Genomic DNA, 27,229 nt, shown 5'->3' on the forward strand with positions numbered 1-27,229 from the left:
TCTCCCTTTCTCTACCCATCTCACTCACTCTCTTTATATCTCTCCCCCTTTCTTTCTCTCTCACTTTCTCTCCCCATCTCTCTCTCTCTCTCTCTCTCTCTCTCTCTCTCTCTCTCTCTCTCTCTCTCTCTCTCTCTCTCTCTCTCTCTCTCTCTTCTCTCTCTCTCTCTCTTGATTTATAACATGGTGGTGGGGATGAAATCTATGCAGCCAGTCTGCAAAGCATTGTTACATAAATTGCAAACTTTCCTTGATGTATGTTTTCACAGTTAGATTGGAAATTAGTAGCATGGATAGAGGAGTCATATGGGAGGAGGGGGTTAGAACCGAAATGAGATGGCAATGCTAATGCTTCCTTCCCAGAAATAGATTTAGGGTAATATGAGCCCAATATATGTATTTATCATTCCTTTGGTTTTTAGCTGTGCTGTATCCTCGTAAGTCTTTCTCTAGCTGGAATACTTAAGACCGTAAAACCTCGGTTTAAATGTCAAGATTTTTTTTGCCTCTTCCTTTTATTATTTGACCCATGGCATCTGTTCATTATAGCATTAAATAAGTGGCTCCGTGGTTTATAGAGCTCTAGCCTGAAGTGTGCTTCTCTGATGTGTGGATGACACTAAGTAGTATGACTCATTTCAGCGCATGGTGAAGCTTGATCTGTGAAATGTGGCGCCCTGGGCAGTCCATTGTTTTGTGCTGTTCTTAGAAACCCACTGTCTCAGTGTTTGAGGCCTGATGAGGCAGCTAGGCAGCAGGACTCAAGTCATGCTAATTTCCGTTAGCCATAACCTGCTCACTTTCCTTCATTGTCCTATCAGACCTATCCTGTCCAGCAACTCCTCTGGAATGTGGCGATAAAGGTTTTCTGCCAATGTCTTCTGTCAGCATTCATTCTACTGTTCCCTAACTCATCGCCTTGGCCAGGGTGAACTCCTGACCTTCTAAAGCAGCAGGAGGAACCGAATGAAATGCATTTTCCGTCAGTTTTTATCTGCTTCCCCTTTGACTGTGAGTGTGAGTCACAATGTGCTAACTTTCGTTTATTCACCCACCTCTCTCTCTTTCTCTCTTTCAGAAACATGTGAAGACCCTGGTGAAGATAAAAGCGTGAACCTTTGAGAACACAAAGAGGAAGGTAGCCTCCCTCCCACTCCTCCTCCATCCTACCCCTGTTCAGTCTGCTGTTGCCTTGTTGCAGAGCCCCTAGAGGTATGGAGGGCCGGCGGTCGCGGCGGGTCACACAATACAGCGGCAGGACATTCCCAGCGGGCCCTAGAGGGGGCGCTGTGCTGGCCATGCTGGGCTGCTGGGTGTTAGCTGTCGCTGCCACCGTGTGCCAAGGCCAGACCACCTTCACCAGCTTCCACCCAGAGCGCCGGGAGTGGGCCTTCAACCATCTGACGGTCCACCAGACAACGGGGGCGCTCTACATCGGAGCAGTCAACCGTGTCTACAAGCTATCAGGCAACCTGACCCTGATGGTGTCCCACGACACAGGCCCTGAGGATGATAACAAGGCCTGCTACCCACCCCTCATCGTCCAGCCCTGCTCTGAACCCCTGACCTCCACTAACAACGTCAACAAGCTGCTCCTCATAGACTACAGCCAGAACCGCCTGTTGGCCTGCGGTAGCCTCTACCAGGGAGTCTGTAAACTCCTTCGTCTGGACGACCTGTTTATCCTAGTGGAGCCATCCCATAAGAAAGAGCACTACCTCTCCAGCGTCAACCAGACAGGCACCATGTACGGGGTCATCGTGCCCTCCCATGGCCAGGACGGGACTCTCTTCATCGGGACGGCAGTAGACGGCAAGCAGGACTACTTCCCTACCATTTCTAGCCGTAAGCTGCCACGCGACCCAGAGTCCTCAGCCATGCTAGACTACGAGCTCCACACGGACTTCGTTTCATCTCTGATAAAGATCCCGTCAGACACGCTGGCGCTGGTGTACCACTTCGACATCTACTATGTGTACGGCTTCGCCAGCGGATCCTTCGTCTATTTCCTGACCGTCCAGCCCGAGACACCGGAGAACAGCATGTCATCAGGTGGATCCTCCAACGATCTCTTCTACACCTCGCGCATCGTACGCCTCTGCAAGGACGACCACAAGTTCCACTCGTACGTCTCCTTACCCGTGGGCTGCGTGAGGAACGGCGTGGAGTACCGTCTCCTGCAGGCCGCCTACCTAGCCAAGCCGGGCCGCGTGCTGGCCGCCTCGCTGAACATCAGTGCTACGGACGACGTGCTCTTCACCGTGTTCTCCAAGGGCCAGAAGCAGTACCACCAGCCGCCAGATGACTCGGCGCTCTGCGTGTTCACCATCAAGGACATCAACGCCCGCATCAAGGAGCGCCTGCAGTCCTGCTACCAGGGAGAGGGCAACCTGGAGCTCAACTGGCTTCTGGGGAAAGACGTGCAGTGCACTAAAGCGGTGAGTTACAGAGGAGACGCACGCAAGGATGCATGCATGCACACACACACACACACACACACTGCTGGGGAAGCACATGCAGTGCACCAAGACGGTGAGTTGAATAAGGCCCTTTCAGAGGTTACAGAATTACAGAGAAACGCATACTGTAAATAGTGCATGGTTCAAACACATACTGTAAATAGTGCATAGTTCAAACACATACTGTAAATAGTGCATAGTTCAAACATACATACTGTAAATAGTGCATAGTTCAAACACATACTGTAAATAGTGCATAGTTCAAACATACTGTAAATAGTGCATAGTTCAAACTCACATACTGTAAGTAGTGCATAGTTCAAACACATACTGTAAATAGTGCATAGTTCAAACACATACTGTAAATAGTGCATAGTTCAAACACACATACTGTAAATAGTGCATAGTTCAAACACATACTGTAAATAGTGCATAGTTCAAACAACATACTGTAAATAGTGCATAGTTCAAACACACATACTGTAAATAGTGCATAGTTCAAACACATACTGTAAATAGTGCATAGTTCAAACACATACTGTAAATAGTGCATAGTTCAAACACACATACTGTAAATAGTGCATAGTTCAAACACATACTGTAAATAGTGCATAGTTCAAACACATACTGTAAATAGTGCATAGTTCAAAACACATACTGTAAATAGTGCATAGTTCAAACACATACTGTAAATAGTGCATAGTTCAAACTAACATACTGTAAATAGTGCATAGTTCAAACACATACTGTAAATAGTGCATAGTTCAAACACACATACAGTAAATAGTGCATAGTTCAAACTCACATACTGTAAGTAGTGCATAGTTCAAACTCACATACTGTAAGTAGTGCATAGTTCAAACACATACTGTAAATAGTGCATAGTTCAAACACATACTGTAAATAGTGCATAGTTCAAACACATACTGTAAATAGTGCATAGTTCAAACACATACTGTAAATAGTGCATAGTTCAAACACACATACAGTAAATAGTGCATAGTTCAAACTCACATACTGTAAGTAGTGCATAGTTCAAACTCACATACTGTAAGTAGTGCATAGTTCAAACACATACTGTAAATAGTGCATAGTTCAAACACATACTGTAAATAGTGCATAGTTCAAACACATACTGTAAATAGTGCAAAGTTCAAGCACATACTGTAAATAGTGCATATTTCTCTCTCTGTAATCATACAATGTCCATTTTGGCTCAGTAGAGTCATGGTATGTTACCATTTCTACAGAGAACAATGTACAATAGTGCTAGACTCATCTTACACAGTGCAAGTCCAAGGCTATTGTAGATATTAATACAGTGAAACCAAACCAGACATCATTATTCAGCCTCTGTTTCCATTCACACCTCAACTTTCACTTACCAAGAAGCAGACAGCTCCCTTCCACTGGGAGTTCTCATCAGCCTCAGTTCAATGTAGAAAGCCAGCAGAATAATTCATTTACATTTTACACTGACTGTAGTCTACTGAGGTTACCGCTGGTAATAGCTTACAGAGCCATTCCTCAGCTAAACTCAGCTCTAATAGCATGTGTACCAGTCTGTTTGTGCTAACATTCCACTCCTTGCCACTCCATATTTGGCATATTACACGGAGTACAAGGAGTGGAATGTTAGCACAAAACAAGTCTGGATTTCAGGCTACAGCTCTAATGTTTCCTCTAGACATTAAACAACAGGGAAGCAACCACAGCTCACCAATGACCCTAGAAACCACAAGGTTGAGTCTGAGAGGAACTATGGTGGATGCACACAGTCAAAATAATAACAAACACAGCAATCAAGATAACTGCCTTTGACTGCTCTACTTTGCAGGGATACAACATTTCCCTTTATCATATCATTCTCACACTACGTGTAATTAGGATGAATTGTTTTGCAGCTCCGGGGAGCAGAACAGGCACATTAAAGACTATCTGAATGACTGAGAAATATTCACAAATTAAGGAGGGGATTTATTTTCCTTGGCAACCACAAAAGTGATTATATTCTACTCCAATGCAATCCAAATAAACACTCTTTGCCCTCGAAGATGGGGAGGGAGAAGGGGGAGGAGATGGGGAGAAAGAGAGCAGACGAGAGAGAGCGCGAGAGGGAGGGAAAGAAAGAGAGAAGGCAAGCTCATTTAGTGTGCCAGCAGCCAGATCACAAGCCATCCCCTCCTCTCTGAAATCCCTGTTCTCTAATACGAAGCCACATATCTACAGTAGCATCTTGTCAGCCACAGTTCTGTTTCCTTATTTTAATTCAGTCCCACAAGGCGTCTGTCCTGCCTGCTCCTCCATGTCTTTGGTCTTTAATTGCTAATATGAATTAAAAGGGGAATTATGAACACTAATGACTATAGGCCTAAGTGTTTAGTCTCTACGACATGTAGGGTGTACATGTCTGTGTGCGAAGACTATAGGCTAGGCATGCTTGTTAGTGATTGCCTTCGAGTGCAAGTGTCTCATTTCGAAAGTGTGTGTGTGTGTCTTTTGTGTGTCTTCTGTGAGTCTGTGTTTATGTTAATGACTGTATGTAGTGTATGTGTGGGCCGGGGGATGGGTTTGGGGTATACAGAGGATTATATATTTTTTGACTTATTAATGATATCCCCGGCGAGATCAGAAGTGTGTGGTTGCCTTTGTACTAGTCCCCCCGGGGCACTCTATTGACCGCTTTTATTAACATCACTAAATTCCCCATTAGTGCAATGTCAGAGGTGATTGTCAGGCGGAGGGAGACGTTATCTGGGGTCTGCACTGTTCGGTTTCATTAGCACCACAGAGAGAGAGAGAGAGAGATAGAGGGAGGGTGAGAGAGGGAGGGAGGGGGAGAGGGAGGGAGGGGGAGAGAGCGAAGGAGGGGGAGAGAGCGAAGGAGGGGGAGAGAGGGAGGGAGAGAGAGAGCGAAGTGGGGAAGGGAGATAGGGAAGGAGGGAGAGAGAGAGAGAGAGAGAGAGAGAGAGAGAGAGAGAGAGAGAGAGAGAGAGAGAGGGGAGGATGTAAAGGCTTTCACTCTCTCACCGTGGGAGTCAGATCAGATCTACTATAGCCTCTCTAGTCCTCAGGGCCCAGTTTTTCAAAAGTTATCTATCTGGATTTCACTTACCGGATAGGATTAAATGTATAGTCCCCATTCAAGTCAATGAGTCCCCATTCAAGTCAATGATTTGTCCATTCTATTCATTATATTTCTATTTAATCCTATCCGGTAGGTGAAATCCAGATAGATAACATTTGAAAAGCTGGGCCCAGGAGAATCTGCTTTCAGCCCCCAGTGGGACCATCATCACTACCTAGACCTCCTATACCATTCTCTCCTATCTCTTTCAGTTCAGCAGCCCTCATTAAGAATGTTCCTTAAGTACTCCGAGCTGCATTCCATAGTATTAACCCTCCTCTCCTCTGTTCTCTGCTAGCCAAGGAAATGTGTCTAGTGGCTAGCCCAGCAGATAAAGAGATGTAGCATGTAAATACTATTTCTTGCTGTCTGTCAATGACTGGTCAATGAATCAATGGTGTTTAATGGATTATGCAGATAGACGTCAACAGATGAAGAACTCTGAAAGCCCATACACATTACACCCCAACAGCTGCATATGTCCTCTGGTATGCTAACCTTGACTGTGTTTTCTTTCAATCTCCCTCAAGCGGCATGGTTGTTTTTCTAATAGAGGCTTGAGGTTCTATGCACAGCTACTTTCCTAAAGGGAAAATAAATAAATGTTCTCAATACACTAGTCCTGAATGTTAAAATAAACTCTTGTAGCGAAAATGTATTGAAAAAAAAAACTTTACGTGAAGGTCAGACTTGGTCTATACTGTCTGGAAGCTCACAGTCATACCACGCCTTCCTGTGTATGTGGAGTAACACTGATGGGGCTCACATATTCAGCTGGTGTCACTCTCTCTTTCTCTCTCCATGGTCATTGGCTACTCAACCATACTCACAAGCATGTGTGTCTAAATAGGAGGGTCCACTATTGATCCTGACGGTCTCCTGAGATGGAGATGAACCCGTGTCCACATCCATGTCACCTAGCTAGGGCTTCCCATAGTGTAGTAATGGGAATTAGAGGTCAGGAGGTTGAGGGGGACCGTGTGAAAGGCTAATCAGACACTTATTGTTCACATCAGTGTCCACACATCTGATTCTGCTTTAGGAAGTTTAACTATGTTTAACTGTGAATGTAACCTTCACTTTACTATCAACATTGTTTGCATTTGAGACATAATCTTGTATAAAAAATATCACCATAATAGTAGACAAGCCTGAACAAATCTGAAGTTCAGACATGGATATACCACCCTCCCCCTGTCCATTTGATCTGCTATGTGATTCTTAAATATCGATTAATGCCACCAGTCATTGGGGTATTCTATTTATAGAGCACAACTCTGGCAATGATAATCAATGTTGTTAGCACCAGATTAATCCCAGAGTGAAATAATTTACTGCTATAAACCAGGAATGGGCAACTGGTGGCCTGGCCCCACTTTTGTAGGCCCACGGACCAATTTCCCCAAAATGAAATACAAATAATAATATATACTGTAGTGCCGTGAAAATGTATTTGTCCTCTTTCTAATTTTCTCTACTTTTGCATATTTTTGATACTGAATGTTATCAGATCTTCAACCAAAACCTTATATTAGATAAAGGGAACCTGAGTGAACAAATAACACAACAATTACATAATTATTTCATTTATGCAACACTTTTGCTATTTTAATTTTTTAATTTTTAACTTATCTATTAACACTTGTTTTTTGTTTTTTTTGTTTTGTTTTTGTTTTTAAATAAAAAACTGGTTTGTTGGTTAAGGGCTTGTAAGTAAGCATTTCACTGTAATGTTGTATTCAGCGCATGTGGCGAATACAATTTGATTTGATTTCAACACCCAATGCCCCTGTGTGAAAAAGTAATTTCACACTTACACTCAATAATATCTCAATTGGAATTAGGTCTGGACTTTGACTAGGCCATTCTCAAACTTCAAATTTGTTGCTATTTAGCCATTTTCATGTAGACTTGATTGTGTGTTTTGGATCATTGTCTTGCTGCATGACCCAGCTGAGCTTCAGCTTCTGCTGAAAACAAAACGCAAACAGGTTTTTAGAAATGTTTGCTAATTTATTAAATATAAATATAAAAAACAGAAATACCTTATTTACTGTACATAAGTATTCAGACCCTCTGCTATGAGACTCGAAATTGAGCTCAAGTGCGTCCTGTTTCCATTGATCATCCTTGAGATGTTTCTACAACTTGATTGGAGTCCACCTGTGGTAAATTCAATTGATTGGACATGATTTGGAAAGGCACACACCTGTCTATATAAGGTCCCACAGTTGACAGTGCATGTCAGAGCAAAAACCAAGCCATGAGGTCGAAGGAATTGTCCGTAGAGCTCCGAGGCACAGGTGTGGTGAAGGGTACCAAAAAATGTCTGCAGCATTGAAGGTCCCAAAGAACACAGTGGCCTCCATCATTCTTAAATGGAAGAAGTTTGGAACCACCAAGCCTCTTCCTAGAGCTGGCCGAACTGAGCAATCGGGGGAGAAGGGCCTTAGTCAGGGAGGTGACCAAGAACCCGATGGTCATTCTGACAGAGCTCCAGAGTTCCTCTGTGGAGATGGGAAAACCTTCCAGAAGGACAACCATCTCTGCAGCACACCACCAATCAGGCCTTTATGGCTAGACGGAAGCCACTCCTCAGTAAAAGGCACATGACAGCCCGCTTGGAGTTTGCCAAAAGGCATCTAAAGGACAGACCATGAAAAACAAGATTCTCTGGTCTGATGAATCCAAGATTGTCCTGAATACCAAGCGTCACGTCTGGAGGAAACCTGGCACCATCTCTACGGTGAAGCATGGTGGTAGCAGCATCATGCTGTGGTGATGTTTTTCAGCGGCAGAGACTGGGAGACTAGTCAGGATCGAGGGAAAGATGAACGGAGGATTGAGGGAAAGATGAACGGAACAAAGTACAGATAGATCCTTGATGAAAACCTGCTCCAGAGCACTCAGGACCTCAGACTGGAGCGAAGGTTCACCTTCCAACAGGACAACAATCCTAAGTACACAGCCAAGACAGGAGTGGCTTGCAGGAGTGGCTTCGGGACAAGTCTCTGAATGTCCTTGAGTGGCCCATCCAGAGCCCGGACTTGAACCCGATTGAACATCTCTGGAGAGACCTGAAAATAGCTGTGCAGCGACGCTCCCCATCCAACCTGACAGAGCTTGAGAGGATCTGCAGAGAAGAATACAGGTGTGCCAAACGTGTAGCGTCATACCCAAGAAGACTCAAGGCTGTAATCGCTGCCAAAGGTGCTTCAACAAGGTACTGAGTAAAGGGTCTGAATACTTATGTAAATATGATATTTCCGTTTTTTATTTGTAATACATTTGCAAAGGAATCTAAAAACCTGTGTTTGCTTTGTCATTATGGGGAATTGTGTGTACAATAAGGCTGTAATGTAACAAAATGTGGAAAAAGTCAAGGGGTCTGAATACTTTCCAAATGCACTTTATACACTGAGTATACCAAACATTAGGAACACCTTCCTAATATTGAGTTGCACCCCCCCTTTTGCCCTCAGAACAGCCTCAATTCGTCAGGGCATGGACTCTACAAGGTGTCGAAAGCATTCTACAAGGATGCTGGCCCATGTTGAATCTAATGCTTCCCACAGTTGTGTCAAGTTGACTGGATGTCCTTTGGGTGGTGGAACATTCTTGATACACACGGGAAACTGTTGAGCGTGAAAAACCCAGCAGCTTTGCAGTTCTTGACACAAACCAGTTCGCCTGGTACCTTCTAACATACCCAGTTCAAAGGCACTTAAATCTTTTGTTTTGCCCATTCACCCTCTGAATGGCACACATACACAATCCATGTCTCAGTTATCTCAAGGCTTAACAATCCTTCTTTAACCTGTCTCCTCCCCTTCATCTACACTGATTGAAGTGGATTTAACAAGTGACATCAATAAGGGATCAAAGCGTTCACCTGGATTCACCTGGTCAGTCTATGTCATGGAAAGAGCAGGTGTTCGTAATGTTTTGTATGATGATGAGTTCAGATTTTTTGTGTCCCACATCCCTATTAAAGTTGCCCATCCCTGGTATATAGACCATAAACAATAAACCCCCACAATCCATAGTAAGGTGCTTTTGGAAAACACGACTACATGAGATCCAAAGGGATTTAGGTTTGCAGCCAAACCTACATCATCCAAACAATTTAGATATAATCAGAACCAAATGCTCAGACTGAGACTCCTTGGAACAGATGCAAAGTCTGTGTCGGTCTGTACATGCCATTGGTGTCTGCGGGAGTAGTTATTGATAAGTTAGTGTCTGACACAGTCACACACGCTAGTTTCTCAGGCTTCTTTTTATAGCTCCCACTGTAGATCGCTCATCTGATTCAGACTGTTTCTCTCTGTCTGTGACAGACACAGATCCCTAGATAAGGCCACTCCACGGCACGCAGAAACAGAAACCAGCTCTAATCATTTTAGACATGTTCTACCTTCCCCGTTTAAGAGACATAAGCACAGCTAATCACAGGCATTTAGCTGCCTTTTTCCTGCTTAGCTCCTGTATCACAGTGGAGTGGGCCTACTATCTATCTCTCCATCCCCTCCATCCATGCTATTTTGGGAGCTGTGAATAAAAGGAAATGGTGTTGGTTATGCTGGGACTGAGAGGGCGCGCCTACGAGGCTGAGGCGTTTATGCCCATCAGCGTTATTGCTTTTCGCTCCGCTCATGGAAAGCAGAGCTGGTTGTAAAGGTTTTACGAGTGTAGCGTTGTGTAGTGCAGCGAGGGAGGACGGGTCCTGGGGCTGTAGTGGCTGTGTGTCAGTGATCAGTGTGGCTGTCCCCGGCCCTGATCTGTAATAACACACACACAACACACACACACACACACACACATACACACTGTCAGTGATCATTGTGCCCTGGCCTGCCTGCCTGTCTGTCTGTCTGTCTGTCTGTCTGCCCTGATATCTCTGAATGATGCTCCTCCCAGCCCCAGCCCTCTCCTGGCCATCTCATTTACTCTATATGGCACTTTGAGGCCACCATCCCTCCTCCACTGTCACCGCCACTCACACTCTGGCCTGACCTGGATCACCACCACAGCCTAGCCCCTCCCTCCTCTGATTCCATTCCCAACTAAGGAGAGTTTGAAATATTTTGATGGCACCGTCGGGATTCTGCGTAGTTTCTTATATTTCTGTAGAGAAGGAGATTTTATCAGTCATTTTGACAGGTCATTTTTCTCTTGGATGGGCGAAAGTCAGGTCACAAGTCAGATTCTCTAGTTATTGTTTACCTGTCCATTCCATTCCATCACTGTACAGAGTAGAGAAGCTCTGTATGGTAGAAGTTAGCATGCTCTCCTCCTCTTGCCCTGAAGTTATCATATACCTGTGTGATGAGGCAGGGTGAGTGCAAGGTGGGGCTCGGTCAAGCACAGCAGAGACATGTCTACCAAGTGGAACAGAAAGGCAGCAGAACGTCTGTCTGGTAGGCTACAGCAGGATTCACTAGTATAACACCTCCACCTCTCTCTGATCCTACTCTCTCTCTCTTCATAGAACCCTCACTCTCTCACCCTTTGACCCTGCCTCTCTCTATAGTATCTCTTTCTCCCTCCCTCCCTCCCTCCCTCCCTCCCTCCCTCCCTCCCTCCCCATATCTAACCCCTTCTCTCTCTCCTCTCTCTCCTCCAGCCGGTGCCCATCGATGACTCGTTCTGTGGTCTGGACATCAACCAGCCCCTTGGTGGCTCTCAGCTGGTGACGGGACACACCCTCTACACGGAGACACGGGACCGCATGACCTCCGTCACCTCCTACGTCTACAACGGATACTGTGTGGCCTTCGTCGGTACCAAGAGCGGACGCCTCAAAAAGGTAAGTTACCGTTACTGTCAGTTCCCGGCAGTTATGGTCAGTTACCATCAGTTATCGTCAGCCACAGCTTGGACTTCTAAAATACTGACTTACCTAGGGACATCGCTCTTTAGGGAGCATAGGCCATCGATGACGCCTCTCAATTGCACTCTGTTCTGTGCAGTCTTCTCCAGCTCATTCAGCTATTGAAAAAGTCCTCTAGCTATTCTCGTCTCCCAGTTCAAGTTCAAGGTTCATTTAAAGTGATTGTGAAGCACTTCATCACTGTTGAAGCCGTGGCCTCTGGAGACTGAGCAGGCTGTCTGTCCACTAACTGGTCCTCAGACACTGAAGTGGTAGTATTCTATTCAAGGGACTGAATGGATGGAGCACATTATGGTGGTGAGGAGAAGATAAACCTTTCTCCTCCATATTTAATGCTTCTGGTCCTGTGACAGTTGGGCAGGTGGGCAGGGGTGTAGGGTGGCAGGGTGTGTGTGTGTGTGGGGGGGTGTCGTTCCTCTGTAGTGCTAATTATGTTCCCCTTGTGGAATGAGCTCTGCCCGTGGTGGCCGTGCTGAATAACCTCCACCGGCCCATTAATTTTAATAGGCACCTATCTCCCTGAGACACAGAGAGAGGGGAGGCTAGAGAGAGCAGGCCCACACAAACTCCGACCTGCAGTCTCTGCTGGAGCAAACAGACAATGATGTCGGTTAAAGCTACAGTCTGGGATTTGAAAAAAATAGAATTTAAATGACAATTGAATAGATTCCCAGATCTTAGACTGTAGCTTTAAGGGCAGACAGTCCTCAAATGTCACATTTCACCCCACCGCCACCAAAACAAAGCAGCATAAAGAGCACCTACTGTAGTGGCTCAGGTGGCTATTATGCATGGTTAGATTTGAATGATGATGGAGAAAGTGGAGCGTGTTGCGTGGTGGGAGAAGTTGGCAAATTCATCATAATACAATTGTTAACCTGGTATTACACAGTCAGGGCTTTTTGGGTATTGAAGTGCGGTGACAGCCAAATTATGTATGTGTAATCTAGAAGAGCTCCCTGTGTTTACAGCTGTTGAGGCTGCCTTGCTGACAGGGTCGTAATTTCAGCTAAACCTAGGGTATGGCAATGTGACAGGGGGAGAGTTCCCCCCCCTCCAAGGAATTTGTAGAAAATGTAACTTTTTGGTAAAAACTCAACTCGTCGTGTTTGGAGGACAAAGAATGCTGAGTTGCATCCAAAGAACAACATACCTACTGTGAAGCATGGGGGTGGAAACATCATGCTTTGGGGCTGTTTTTCTGCAAAGGGACCAGGACGACTGATCCGTGTAAAGGAAAGAATGAATGGGGCCATGTATCGTGAGATTTTGAGTGAAAACCTCCTTCCATCAGCAAGGGCATTGAAGATGAAACATGGCTGGGTCTTTCAGCATGACAATGATCCCAAACACACCGACCGGGCAACGAAGGAGTGGCTTCGTAAGAAGCATTTCAAGGTCCTGGAGTGGCCTAACCAGTCTCCAGATCTCAACCCCATAGAAAATCTTTGGAGGGAGTTGAAAGTCCGTGTTGCCCAGCGACAGCCCCAAAACATCACTGCTCTAGAGGAGATCTGCATGGAGGAATGGGCCAAAATACCAGCAACAGTGTGTGAAAACCTTGTGAAGACTTACAGAAAACGTTTGACCTGTGTCATTGCCAACAAAGGGTATATAACAAAGTATTGAGAAACTTTTGTTATTGACCAAATACTTATTTTCCACCATCATTTGCAAATAAATTCATTAAAATCCTACAATGTGATTTTCTGGAGGAAAAAAATCTCATTTTGTCTGTCATAGTTGACGTGTACCTATGATGAAAATTACAGGCCTCTCTCATCTTTTTAAGTGGGAGAACTTGCACAATTGGTGGCTGACTAAATACTTCCCCCCCCCACTGTACAGTATGTGTCTTCTCTTCACATCCTCTCCCAGTCTCCATGTATGACAATGCCACGCAAAGTGAACCATCATGGCTGCCTGGCTGTCTGGTGCTGGTACCGTCATCTCCTCTCTCACATCCACAGCATCATGACTGTTACCACAGTAACCATAGCATGGATGAGGATTTATCCAGGATATCAGGAGGCACAGCGAGAGACACAGCTCCACCGTCCACTGCCTTACTGCCTGGCTGGCTGGTTCACTGGCTGCCTGACTGGGAGAGAAAATCCTGGAAGCCTGTATGTTCAGCCTGTTCAAGCATGGAGTCTGATCCATTCATGACAAAGAGAGAGGGGAGAGGATGAGGCTGCTTGGTAGCGTGTGGTGGCTGTGTGTTTAGGGGGTTACCCCCACCCTAGTGCTAAGCGATTAGTGCTTTTTGAGGTCGGTTCGGTTTCGGTTCGATTATAAAAAAAGAAACATGCATGATGTGGGTTGAATGCTGTAACAACGCAGAATAAAACAATTGATAAAAGTCCCATCATGGTAGTGACTGCCCATTACTGCTTATCACTTATTAACCATCAGTTATTCACATTACTTTACTTTAATAAAATGTTGTTTTGCATATTACATTTGTTTTATTTGATGACTTTATTATTTAATTCCAAGTCATCATCTCATCTCTATAGAGCTGCTGCCTATGCTGTCTGACAAATGTACTATTTTGTAGTTCTTCAAAGTAAATAAGGCATACTTTTAATGACTGCTGAATACCAACTATCAGTCACTTAGATCATGTATTTTCAGGTAGTAATACCTTGCGAAGCAACAGCTGCTCTCTATATAACCTCACGATAGCGCACTCTTCTCTCTTCCATAGTAGCAGTCGTAAAAGCAACACAGACCGGACAAGTAGATGCGGAATGGATTATGTTCATTTAAGTTAATTACCATGTTTTATGTGCTAAACTAAGTAGAATATTGGCCTGTTGGAACTCCCTACTACATCGCACAGTTCAGGCTGGATCTGATTAATCTCTTGAGAAATTGTGCGATGTGTGCATTGAGCTCACAGAAAGAAAATAAAGAACAAAATGGAATTTAAATAATTTAACCGACATCGGTCAATTTGTTGTTTAAAAACCGAAAAATAACCTACATTTCTGTTAATCGCTCAGCACTACTCCACCCTTGTGTGTCGCCCAGGCGGGAGGCATGGAGGACCTGAGGAGAGGATCGCTAGTCCCTGCCCCAGCCCCAGCCTCCCAGTCCCAGCCCCTGCTCTCTTCCACTGCAGTCCCAGCCCCTGCTCTGCTTTTTCCCACTGCAGCAGGCTGATAAGCTGTTGCCAGGCAGGCCATGGGGACCAGTGCACAGCACTACATAGCAGGACAGGGCTATAGGTTTGCAGGATGTTATGTATGGTAGGTGAGGTGATACAGCATAGCAGTGCTGGAGCCTCATCCTTGCATAAGGAAGCTGGCATTCCACTGCATTCCCCTCCCCCAGATCAGAGAGTGAGAGAGGGAGGTAGAGGAAGAGTGAGAGAGGGAGGTAGAGAGAGAGCGAGAGAGAGAGAGAGGGAGGTAGAGGAAGAGTGAGAGGGAGAGAAGAGGAAGGGGAGAGGAGAGGAGGAGAAAGAGACTTTAGTGCAGCTGAACCAGGAACCAGGGCTCGTCTGCACCGCTGCCTGTAATTGGATTGGCTTCCTTCCCAAAGAACCCCCTCCCCCTGACACATACACACACACACCTTCCTTCACCGCTTCCCCATTCAATCCACACACCCCCCCCCCCCCCCCCTCTCTCTTTGCTTCCCTCTCTCCCTATAGAATAGATCCTGCTGTTTATGTAGCTATTTCCTGGGCTGTGGTGGAGCATGGCGAAGGGACGCCGGCTAGGATAGTGATGGTGGATTGTGCTACTGGTGTGGTGGCAGGCAGGTGTTAGTTGGGGGCAAGATGGAAGGACAGGGGTTAAAAGGTGGTGGTAGTGGGGGGGGGGGGGGGGGGGGGAGACATTAAAGACAAAATACTTTACAATTTACATACATTTAAAACATTAACATGTAGTATGTGTGTGTGCATCTATCAGTTACACATACATGTCAGTACATACACATAACAAGGAGGTCACATGGGGAGAGGCGTTGTGCCGTGAGGTGTTGCTTTAAGTGTTTTTTGAAACCAGGTTTGCTGTTCACTTGCGCTATATAAGATGGAAGGGAGTTCCATGCACTCATGGCTCTGTATAATACTGTAAGTTTCCTTGAATTTGTTCTGGACCTGTGGCCTGTGAAAAGACCCCTGGTGACATGTCTGGTGAGGTAAGTGTGTGTGTCAGTGATGTGTGTAAGTTGACTATGCAAACAATATGGAATTTCCAACACATTAATGTTTCTTATAAAAACAAGAAGTGACGCAGTCAATCTTTCCTCAAGTCTTAGCCAAGAGAGACTGGCATGCATAGTATTAATATTAGCCCTCTGATTACAACAAAGAGCAAGACGTGCCACTCTGTTCTGGGCCAGCTGCAGCTTAATTAGGTCTTTCTTTGCAGCACTTGACCATATGACTGGACAATAATCTTTAATAAGATAAAACTAGAGCCTGCAGGACTTGCTTTGTGGAATGTGGTGTCAAAAAAGCAGAGCATCTCTTTATTACGGACAGACCGTTCCCCATCTTTACAACCATTGAATCTATATGTTTTGACCATGACAGTTTACAATCTATGGTAACACCAAGTAATTTAGTCTCCTCAACTTGTTCAACAGCCACACCATTCATTAGCAGATTCAGCGGAGGTCTAGAACTTAGGGAATGATTTGTACCAACTACAATGCTCTTAGTTTTAGAGATGTTCAGGACCAGTTTATTACTGGCCACCCATACCAAAACTCTTTGTTAAGGGTTTCAGTGACTTCATTAGCTGTGGTTGCTGATGCGTATATGGTTGAATCATCAGCATACATGGACACACATGCTTTGTTTAATGCCAGTGGCAGGTCATTGGTAAAAATAGAAAAGAGTAGAGGGCCTAGAGCATTGCCCTGTGGTACACCACACTTTACATGTTTGACATTAGAGAAGCTTCCATTAAATCTCAAACACAGGTTATGGTCAATAATATTAAAGGCTGCATTGAAATCTAACAGTACATCTCCCACAATATTTTTATTATACATTTCTTTCAACCAATCATCAGTCATTTGTGTCAGTGCAGTATGTTGAGTACCCTTCCCTATAAGCATGCTGAAAGTATGTTGTTAATTTGTTTACAGAGAAATAGCATTGTATTTGGTCAAACACAATTTTTTCAAACAGTTTGCTAAGAGCTGGCAGCAAGCTGATAGGTCTGCTGTTAGAACCAGTAGGCCGCTTTACCACTCTTGGGTAGCGGAATGACTTTGGCTTCCCTTCAGGCCTGAGGACAAAGACTTTCCTCTAGGCTCAGATTAATGATATGACAGATAGGAATGTCTATAGAGTCAGCTACCATCCTCAGTAGCTTTCCATCTAAGTTGTCAATGCAAGGAGGTTTGTCATCCACCTCTCCCACACTAACTTCACAAAATTCAAACTTGCAATGCTTTTCTTTCATTATTTGTTTTTGTGTGCATGAGTACAATGGCTCACTGTTCGTAGTTGGCATTTCCTGCCTAAGTTTGCCCACTTTGCCAATGAAATAATCTTTAACATAATTGGCAACATCAAGTATTCGAAAGTTTTTATAATTGATATTGGCTTCATAATACAATTTCTTCTTCTTTTTGTTGAGTTTAGTCACATAATTCCTCAATTTGCAGTAAGTCAGCCAGTCAGATGTGCAGCCAGACTTATTAGCCACTCCTTTTGCCCCATCTCTTTCAACCATACAGTTGTTCAATTCCTCATCAATCCATGGAGCCTTAACAGTTGTAAATATCAGTTTCTTAACAGGTGCATGTTTATCAATAATTGGAAGAAGCAATTTCAGAAAATGCATCAAGTGCAGCGTCTGGATGCTCCTTATTAATCACATCAGTCCAACAAATATTTTTAACATGATCCACATACAGTGCATTCGGAAAGTATTCAGACCTCCACATTTTGTTACATTACAGCCTTATTCTAAAATTGATTAAATATAATTTTTTCTAATCAATCTACACACAATACCCCATAATGACGAAGAAAAAACAGGTTTTTAGACATTTTTTCTAATGTATTAATAATAAAAAAACTGAAATATCACATTTACATAAGTATTCAGACCCTTTACCTTGTTGAAGCACCTTTTGCAGCGATTACATCCTTGAGTCTTCTTGGGTATGACGCTACAAGCTTGGCACACCTGTATTTGGGGAGTTTCTCCCATTCTTCTCTGCAGATCCTCTCAAGGTCTGTCAGGTTGGATGGGGAGCGTCGTTGGACAGCTATTTTCAGGTCTCTCCGGAGATGTTTGATCGGGTTCAAGTCCGGGCTCTGACTGGGCCACTCAAGGACATTCAGAGACCACTACTGTGTTGTTTGGGCTGTGTGCTTAGGGTCATTGTAATTTTTTTGGAAGGTGAACCTTCACCCCAGTCTGAGGTCCTGAGTGGTCTGGAGCAGGTTTTTATCAAGGATCTCTCTTTACTTTGCTCCGTTCATCTTTCCCTCGATCCTCACTAGTCTCCCAGTCCCTGCCGCTGACAAACATCCCCACAGCAGTGGATGCTGCCACCACCATGCTTCACCGTAGAGGCATTCAGGTCAAAGAGTTCAATCTTTGTTTCATCAGACCAGATAATCTTGTTTCTCATGGTCTGAGTGTCCTTTAGGTGCCTTTTGGCAAACTCCAAGCGGGCTGTCGTGCCTTTTACTGAGGAGTGGCTTCCGTCTGGCCACTCTACCATTAAGGCCAAATTGGTGGAGTGCTACACAGATTGTTGTCCTTCTGGAAGGTTCTCCTATCTCCACAGAGGAACTCTGGAGCTCTGTCAGAGTGACCATCGGGTTCTTGGTCACCTCCCTGACCAAGGCCCTTCTCCCCCAATTTCTCAGTTTGGCCGGGTGGCCAGCTCTAGGAAGAGTCTTGGTTGTTCCAAACTTCTTCCATTTAAGAATGATGGAGGCCACTGTGTTCTGGGGACCTTCAATGCTGCAGAAATAAATGTTTTGGTACCCTTCCCCAGATCTGTGCCTCGACGCAATCCTGTCTCGGAGCTCTACGGAGAATTCCTTCGACCTCATGGCTTGTTTTTTGCTCTGACATGCACTGTCAACTGTGGGACCTTATATAGACAGGTGTGTGTCTTTCCAAATCATGTCCAATCAATTGAATTTACCACAGGTGGACTCCATTCAAGTTGTAGAAACATCTCAAGGATGATCAATGGAAACAGGATGAACTTGAGCTCAATTTCGAGTCTTATAGAAAAGGGTCTGAATACTTATGTAAGTTATTTCAGTTTTTTTTATTTTTAATACATTTGCTAAAATTTCTATAAACCTGTTTTCGCTTTGTCATTTTGGGGTATTGTGTGTGGATTGATGAGGAATATAATTAATTTAATAAATGTTACAATAAGGCTGTAAGTAACAAAATTTAAAAATATATATATATAATAATGTGATCAATACATGTGGATGATCTTGTTCCTGTGGTGTTTGTAAACACGCTGGTAGGTTAATTAATAACTTGAACCAGATTACAGGCACTGGTTACAGTTAGAAGCTTCCTCCTGAGTGGACAGCTTGATGAAAACCAGAGCTCCCTTTGATAGCCAGGCAGGGATGGAAGCAGAGGAACATGTAGAAGGGATGTTGAAAGAGACAGAAAAGACAACCCTGTTGAATGGAGAGGTTAAAGAGCCCCCAGCAGAACACTCTTTCTCTCTGAGGGTCCATCCCAGAACAGAGGAGAGAGGGATGGAGAGGGGAACTGGGAATACTAGCAATGTAGGTTGGTTCCACATCCCTGCTCCTTAGTACTGAGTCAGGGGTTAAGTAGTATTGAGCCTGAGACCAAACGGATAGATTCCCTGGTGGAATATCATAGGCCTAGTACTGCTTCTCACATTACAGAGGTCTTCAGTTTGATTCTTCTGGGTACAATAATTAACCAGTTGCATTGGGAAATAGCATCAAGATGTGCAGCCAAGCCATAATTGTTGCCCTTGAAGGCCCATGCCAATGAACTCCGTAATGGTAGCTCCTACAGTTCTTCCCCATGTTGTAGCTGACAGGACACACAGCATGGTCTTTGTGTAATAATTCACCTTTCAAAGCATCTCTACTACAGCAGTAAGTGAGGGATGGAGAGTCTGGACCAGTATGGACACTAGACCATGCCTCAAGAGATGGAGAACAGAGCAGTCTAACAACTCCAGCCATGTGTAGAGTGCCTGCGTTTGTCCCAATTCATTATTTTCATCGCGCTCTGCTCTGTTGGATAATCAACATTTGGTTCGGATGGGTTCCTGGCACCAAATGAGAACAGGGACATTGTCCCAGCATGAAAGGCTGGTTCAGGTGCGTCCCTCCCGACCCCCTTATGGGTTGTGAGTGTGACAGGGGCATAAATTGGACAAATTGAGCCATTGTCCCATTGAACTGGTTAACTGACACACCATGCATGACCACGGGCGCCCAGCCCACTCACCTGGTCACTGCCACATCATCTCTGTGACAGGGGGTTGTGGGAGTGATGGGATGGGGGTGAGGGGTGAGGGGACCGGGGTCCACAGTGGTGGGGCGCAGCTGAACGTGGCACACAAAGGGCCGGGGAGTTGAAAGGGATGCGGAGGACAACACACAGAGGCAGCTGCTCTCTAGGACTATTGGACTGGACTCCCTCACTTCTCCCCATAGCAACTTGCAGGCAATGCCTGTATTGTCAAGCTGAACCGCCCCAGATGTGACCTGTGTGTGTGTGTGCGTGTGTGTGTGTGTGGTTGGCTACCGAGCCAGCCTGGTCTGTGTTATTACATGCATTAGATTTCCTAACAGAGAGCAACAGGGTGAGGGATCTTCGTGGTCCTGGGTCTGGTCTGTGTGTTTCATATCAGTCTCAGCCCAGGGTGTCAGCCAGCCCAGGGCCTGGTGGTTAGAGGTGAGGTGACCTGCTGGCCTGCTGTTTGTCCACCATCAGCTGGACAGATCCTCCTTTCTCCTCTCCTCTCCTCTCTGACCTCACCCTCTGTTCCCTCTGTTTGCTGTGACTCCCCTCTACTGTCACCTTAATGAGGTATACACCGATGTAGACAGGTCTCATGTGAGGTAGGAAGGGATGGAGGGAGGCAGGGAAAGGGGGAGGGAGGTAGAGAGGGGGAGAGGGGGAGAGGGGGAGAGCGAAAGTGAGATAAAGAGAGAGACAGATAGAGAGGGAGAGAGAGTGGATAAGAGAGAGAGGATGAAAGAGAGAGAGATAAAGAGCGAGACAGAGAGAGACAAAGAGAGACAGAGAAAGGGAGAGAGCAGATAAGAGAGGATGAGCGCGAGAGAGAAAAAGAGAGAGAGAGAGAGTGCCAGGAGCTGCTGCAGTCAAACCATGGTACATGATGTCCCTAGCAACAGCTGAGGCCCATGGCAACGGACTGAATAGAGCCATCCTTTCCCCTCAGGGGAACCATGCCTAGCTCTGAGCCCAGCAGGAGAGGTCCTACTACAACCTGTCCACACACACACACACACACACACACTGTGCCCTTAGGCACACATACTGCACATTTTACAAATACGTTCTACATTTTATGTTGATCATTGTTAATGTCTGAATATTAATGTCTGACTTGAACTGACTTGAAATAGACCATTTCAGGTGAAAACGCTGGCAGTCCCATAATTTCTAATAGGTATATTCCCAGTCTTCATAATAATTCCTCTCTTCCCTCTGAATGTCTTTTATAATGGCAGTTGCAGCACTTTGTTTTCATATGTAATGGTGGGGTTCAATTAATCCCTGTCGAACAAATAATTGCCTTGTTAAATCATTTGCTTTGTTTGGTTTGTGTGTTTTTTATAAATGAAAGAGTGTGACTGTCAAACTAGAAATGTAAATGTCTGTCTGGGTGAAATGACAGAGAACAGGAGCAAGGTGAGCAGTTGTACTGTAAATGACAGCTGTCAATATCTCCCCCCAAAACCCCAAATGTACGACTGGCTGGGTGAGATTGCAGGCATTCCTAATCATGTCACACTTAGCAATCCAGCCACAATTCACCCAGTGGCAATAACAGGGAGAATTGCCTGCAGAAATTGGCAGCTGCAAGGAAAGAAAGCACACCTTCCTACCTTGCCGGGAAAGTGAATCACCTTGGCACAATTTCTCATGGAAGGAGGGAGAGTTGAAGGTCTTTAAATTACCACATTTCAGAAGGGTTAGCTTAGCTTCCCAAAAAATGAAAAATTACTGTAGAACCCAAAGATGACTACAACATCCTAAGTGGATAGCAGACGAATAGCACTGTCATTACCTGATACTTCTCAGTCTCTTGTTGCCTGTTTGCCTCACCTCTCACAAATCCCAGCAAACAGTTTTCCAGTTCTTTCAAGTGGTGAGGAGATGAGCTCAGCAGGCAGCTTTGTAGAGGAGAGGTGTTCAGACAGCTCGGACGACGTGGCTCAATGCCCTTATGAAAACACCTATTTCATTACTCACATTCAAATAGCTCTCTTTCTCTTTCCCTCAATCTGTTTCTCTCTCTGTTTATTTTAATTCCTTTCTCTTTTATCCGCAAATGACTTGAAGGAAAAATTTTAAGCTATGATCATCTAACAAAAAGAGAGAAATACTCATTACTATTATTATGATTACAGATGGATAGTGCTCAGTCCTTAAGACTGTAGAGATATAGGCTAGCTCTGCTATATGGCGTCTGTGCCAGTATGGTAAACTAAACCCCAAAAGACTGAATCACATGTCGTAAACATGTTGTGCTTCACTGAGTTATATATTTATATGTATATATACAGTGGGGAGAACAAGTATTTGATACACTGCCGATTTTGCAGGTTTTCCTACTTACAAAGCATGTAGAGGTCTGTACTTTTTATCATAGGTACACTTCAACTGTGAGAGATGGAATCTCAAAAATCCAGAAAATCACATTTTATGATTTTTAAGTAATGAATTTGCATTTTATTGCATGACATAAGTATTTGATCACCTACCAACCAGTAAGAATTCCGGCTCTCACAGACCTGTTCGTTTTTCTTTAAGAAGCCCTCCTGTTCTCCACTCATTACCTGTATTAACTGCACCTGTTTGAACTCGTTACCTGTATAAAAGACACCTGTCCACACACTCAATCAAACAGACTCCAACCTCTCCACAATGGCCAAGACCAGAGAGCTGTGCAAGGACATCAGGGATAAAATTGTAGACCTGCACAAGGCTGGGATGGGCTACAGGACAATAGGCAAGCAGCTTGGTGAGAAGGCAACAACTGTTGGCGCAATTATTAGAAAATGGAAGAAGTTCAAGATGACGGTCAATCACCCTCGGTCTGGGGCTCCATGCAAGATCTCACCTCGTGGGGCATCAATGATCATGAGGAAGGTGAGGGATCAGCCCAGAACTACACGGCAGGACCTGGTCAATGACCTGAAGAGAGCTGGGACCACAGTCTCAAAGAAAACCATTAGTAACACACTACGCCGTCATGGATTAAAATCCTGCAGCGCACGCAAGGTCCCCCTGCTCAAGCCAGCGCATGTCCAGGCCCGTCTGAAGTTTGCCAATGACCATCTGGATGATCCAGAGGAGGAATGGGAGAAGGTCATGTGGTCTGATGAGACAAAAATAGAGCTTTTTGGTCTAAACTCAACTCGCTGTGTTTGGAGGAAGAAGAAGAATGAGTACAACCCCAAGAACACCATCCCAACCGTGAAGCATGGAGGTGGAAACATCATTCTTTGGGGATGCTTTTCTGCAAAGGGGACAGGACGACTGCACCGTATTGAGGGGAGGATGGATGGGGCCATGTATCGCGAGTTCTTGGCCAACAACCTCCTCAGTAAGAGCATTGAAGATGGGTCGTGGCTGGGTCTTCCAGCATGACAACGACCCGAAACACACAGCCAGGTCAAATAAGGAGTGGCTCCGTAAGAAGCATCTCAAGGTCCTGGTGTGGCCTACCCAGTCTCCAGAAATGAACCCAATAGAAAATCTTTGGAGGGAGCTGAAAATCTGTATTGCCCAGTGACAGCCCCGAAACCTGAAGGATCTGGAGAAGGTCTGTATGGAGGAGTGGGCCAAAATCCCTGCTGCAGTGTGTGCAAACCTGGTCAAGACCTACAGGAAACGTATGATCTCTGTAATTGCAAACAAAGGTTTCTGTACCAAATATTAAGTTCTGCTTTTCTGATGTATCAAATACTTATGTCATGCAATAAAATGCAAATGAATTACTTAAAAATCATACAATGTGATTTTCTGGATTTTTGTTTTAGATTCTGTCTCTCATAGTTGAAGTGTACCTATGATAAAAATTACAGACCTCTACATGCTTTGTAAGTAGGAAAACCTGCAAAATCGGTAGTGTATCAAATACTTGTTCTCCCCACTGTATATATATATATATAAATCCTACTACATTTCTACATCTCTCAGAACAGAAGCGCTTATTTTCATATTTATTATTGGCAGGGTTGTATTTTGTATGTTTTGAAACAAATGACCCTGTTGACTGCGTACTGTAATTGGACTTAATTTCTGAAGGTAAATTAATTAAGCCTTACTCAGGGAAAATAACATAACGTACCAATTCTTCAGCATATTTTCCTGTTGACTGAGCCAGAAATTCAGTTGATGCCAGCATTATTTACCTTGCCTACAGTAAATATAAAATATTGAGAAAATAAATAAAGTTAGAGGAAGCAAAGAGGAGAGAGAGAGAGAGAGAGAGAGAGAGAGAGAGAGAGAGAGAGAGAGAGAGAGAGAGAGAGAAGGAGACAGAGAGAGAGAAAACTGAATTAAAAAAAAACTTTTATTTGCACAATTCACATAGCGAGAGAGAGAGGGAGAAGGAGAGCTGAGAGAGCCTTGAGGGTTTAATGCTGGTCAAGACTCTCGCTAAGCTCCCACAGTACTGGTCTTGTGGAGGTCTGTGAGTAATTGTGCCTTAAAGGGGAACAACGGTAAATTTCTGAAATGTGTCTAAGTGCCTAAACCTCTCTGACTTAGTGTTGGCCTGTCTGTCAAAGTGTGCACCTCTCTCACTCAAGGAGAGTGAGGTAGCGCTAAAGCGAGAGCTATGCCACAAGGTTATGCGCCCCTCCCACTCACTGCAGCACTAGATAGAACTTTGTGGAATACAGCAAATCTACAAAAATAAATCAACCCTCTGTCACAGTGAACATACTAAATTCGGGAAGCCCAATCGATTGTGAGATACGACATATACATTTTATGTGATACATTTGGGTCACGGGTTCACAATTTTACCTTTTGAGATCTGCAGGAAACAGCTTACTGCATATGCGTGTGCAACAACACTCCTCATAAACACAACACTTTCACCAGCAGTTTTCAAAATATAGCAGACTTCACCCAACACAACACAACACGCCTTTTACTATAGGCCTATTGTCACAAGCCATTTCTTTCTTTCAATGCCTTTCTCTGTAGCCTAAACCAAGCAGAAAATGTGTGAGTCCCGTGTCAGAGGAAGGCCCTAAAAATTGCCAAGACTCCAGCCACCCTAGTCATAGACTCTCTCTCTGCTACCGCACAGCAAGCGGTACCGGAGCGTCAAGTCTAGGTCCAAAAGGCTTCTTAACAGCTTCTACCCCAAGCCATAAGACTCCTGAACAGCTAATCAAATGGCTACCCAGACTATTTTTTATTGTTTTTTATTTGAACTCACATAACTTTAGCGCTCGAGAAATGTATACTGAAGCAAACATTTCACCTACCTTTTAGATAAGAAAATATCTGCATATCTTTCTGTCATGTCAACCATCCATCCAAATCAAATCATTCCATGTGTCCGATTGGAGAAACCACTTCAAACACTGGCTACACACATCCGTGTCTTCCTGTTTTAAAGCTTAACAAATATGAAACATGCAAAAATCTCTTACTACATTTCCCCATTCCCTTTACATTTTCCATTGTAAGCTGTTCAGTTTGCCCTTTTTCTGATTTGATTATAAAGAGAAAAGGGGGAAAAAAACATTGTGGGAATTGATTTGATGTTTAATAAAACACAATGTAAATTATGCGGGGAACATTATGCAACCTAGCAGCAGCAGTAGTATTGGGAGGCTGGCCCACCCCTGCCGTCAGCTTATCAATATCCCTGTTTAGTCCGCAGCCAATGGAGCCACCCCAGGGAGAACATTTAAAAAATTCATAGAAATTCTTATCAGTTTGTTGTGTTGGCCCTATTGATTGGCGCTCGCTAGGTGTTAGCTAGGTAGGCACAGAGGAGTTCCAATGGCTTCCTCTAGCTGCCCAATCCTAGTATGTCAAGGCATCTAGTACCGCATCTTTCTGGACCCTAAGAGTCACTAAGGTGTCAGCTAATGGGGATCCAAATAAAGAACAAAGAATAATTGTCCTACTCTATACTCTAAGTTTGTCCTTGCTTCCAGGGTGGTTCCTGATCTCATTCAGCCAGACTGGATGCTCTTGGAATGAAGGACAGTTTATTTTGTTGTCCTGTCTGACCTCGGACAGAGAGGAAGGGACAGAAAGAGAGGAGAGAGAAACTATCTGTAGGACACAGAAACTCAACAAATAATTTAGATTAGTGGTCGTCACTCAAAGTGGATGGCTGGCCACTATCTATATCTATATCTATATTGATATTGATTTACTGCACAGAGCACTTGAATGGGCCAGATAACTGTGATTACCCAATTCATTACCGTGGGCTTGGAGAGTGGACCAAAATGAGATAAAAGGATAGGGGGATAGGAAGAGGAGACAGGGTTACCTAGAACTACATGTTACAGGTCAGTGTCTCTGTTCTGCTCTGAGCAGCCTACCATGGAGATTACGGCTGTGTCCCAAATGGCACCGTATTCCCTTTATAGTGCACTACTTTTGACCTGGGAATAGGGTGCCATTTGGGACATAGTCCATATTCTCTTTTTATATAAAGTTTCAAAGCTGTTTTCAGATACATATACAGCAATAGATCACTTTATTTTCTTAGTTTACAATCATAAATGTGAGGTTAGTTAATTATTTTGTCATGTATTTGATTTCTTGTAAACTTTATGCCTGGAGACAGCTGGAGGAAGGCAGAACATAGAAGCCTGTTTCTCATTTTAAAGGGAAAATGTTATTTCTCAAGCGCTGCCTTTTCAGTTTTTCTTCAAGCGACGCCGCATCCAATGAATCTTAAGAAAGCTTCAGTTTTAGTTTGATGAAAAACAAAACTGTAATCTGTCTGAAGGAAGGCAAACACTCAGACAGAACAGTACAGAGAGAGGGACTGATGTTTTTGCCTGTCATAAAGGACAGCTTTTTAGCTCTCTCTCTCTCTCTCTCTCTCTCTCTCTCTCTCTCTCTCTCTCTCTCTCTCTCTCTCTCTCTCTCTCTCTCTCTCTCTCTGTCTCTGTCTCTGTCTCTGTCTCTGTCTCTGTCTCTCTCTGTCTCTCTCCCTCTCATCTGACAAACAACTCTAGTTATCAGGCCTCAGAATACAGCTTGTCTCTTACACGATTCTGTTAATAGCCTTTTTTATGAGATCAATAAATGTTTACGGCTACCTTTTGATATGTATTATAATAACATTTGTTCAATGTAGTTTGTTGCAAAATGTATTAATATTCAACCCCAGTATATCCATGACATAACAATATATCTGATGATTTTGAGGAATTGTAGTCATTTGTAGCAAACACATTTGTTACACTACTCTGTTGTGGGTCATTCAAATAGTAGGAGTCATGTATAGGTTTGTAATGAGACACTCACCCCAATCTCCCTCTCCTCTCCCTGT

At 44.3% G+C, this 27,229-nt stretch overlaps 1 protein-coding gene across 1 annotated transcript in view; it reads left to right on the top strand.

Annotated features, from left to right (window-relative positions):
• Positions 1-27,229, top strand: part of LOC311149922 (plexin-A2-like) — a 221,719-nt gene that overhangs the window by 18,948 nt on the left and 175,542 nt on the right. The window contains exons 2-3 of the mRNA XM_084187151.1: positions 1,079-2,438; positions 11,213-11,395. Of these exons, the coding sequence (XP_084043277.1) occupies positions 1,215-2,438; positions 11,213-11,395 (1,407 nt within the window). The 5' untranslated portion in view covers positions 1,079-1,214. The remainder of the gene's footprint in view (positions 1-1,078; positions 2,439-11,212; positions 11,396-27,229) is intronic.

The sequence above is a fragment of the Coregonus lavaretus genome, assembly GCF_964263955.1.
Source record: "Coregonus lavaretus genome assembly, chromosome: 22".
Classification (NCBI taxonomy): Eukaryota; Metazoa; Chordata; class Actinopteri; order Salmoniformes; family Salmonidae; genus Coregonus; species Coregonus lavaretus.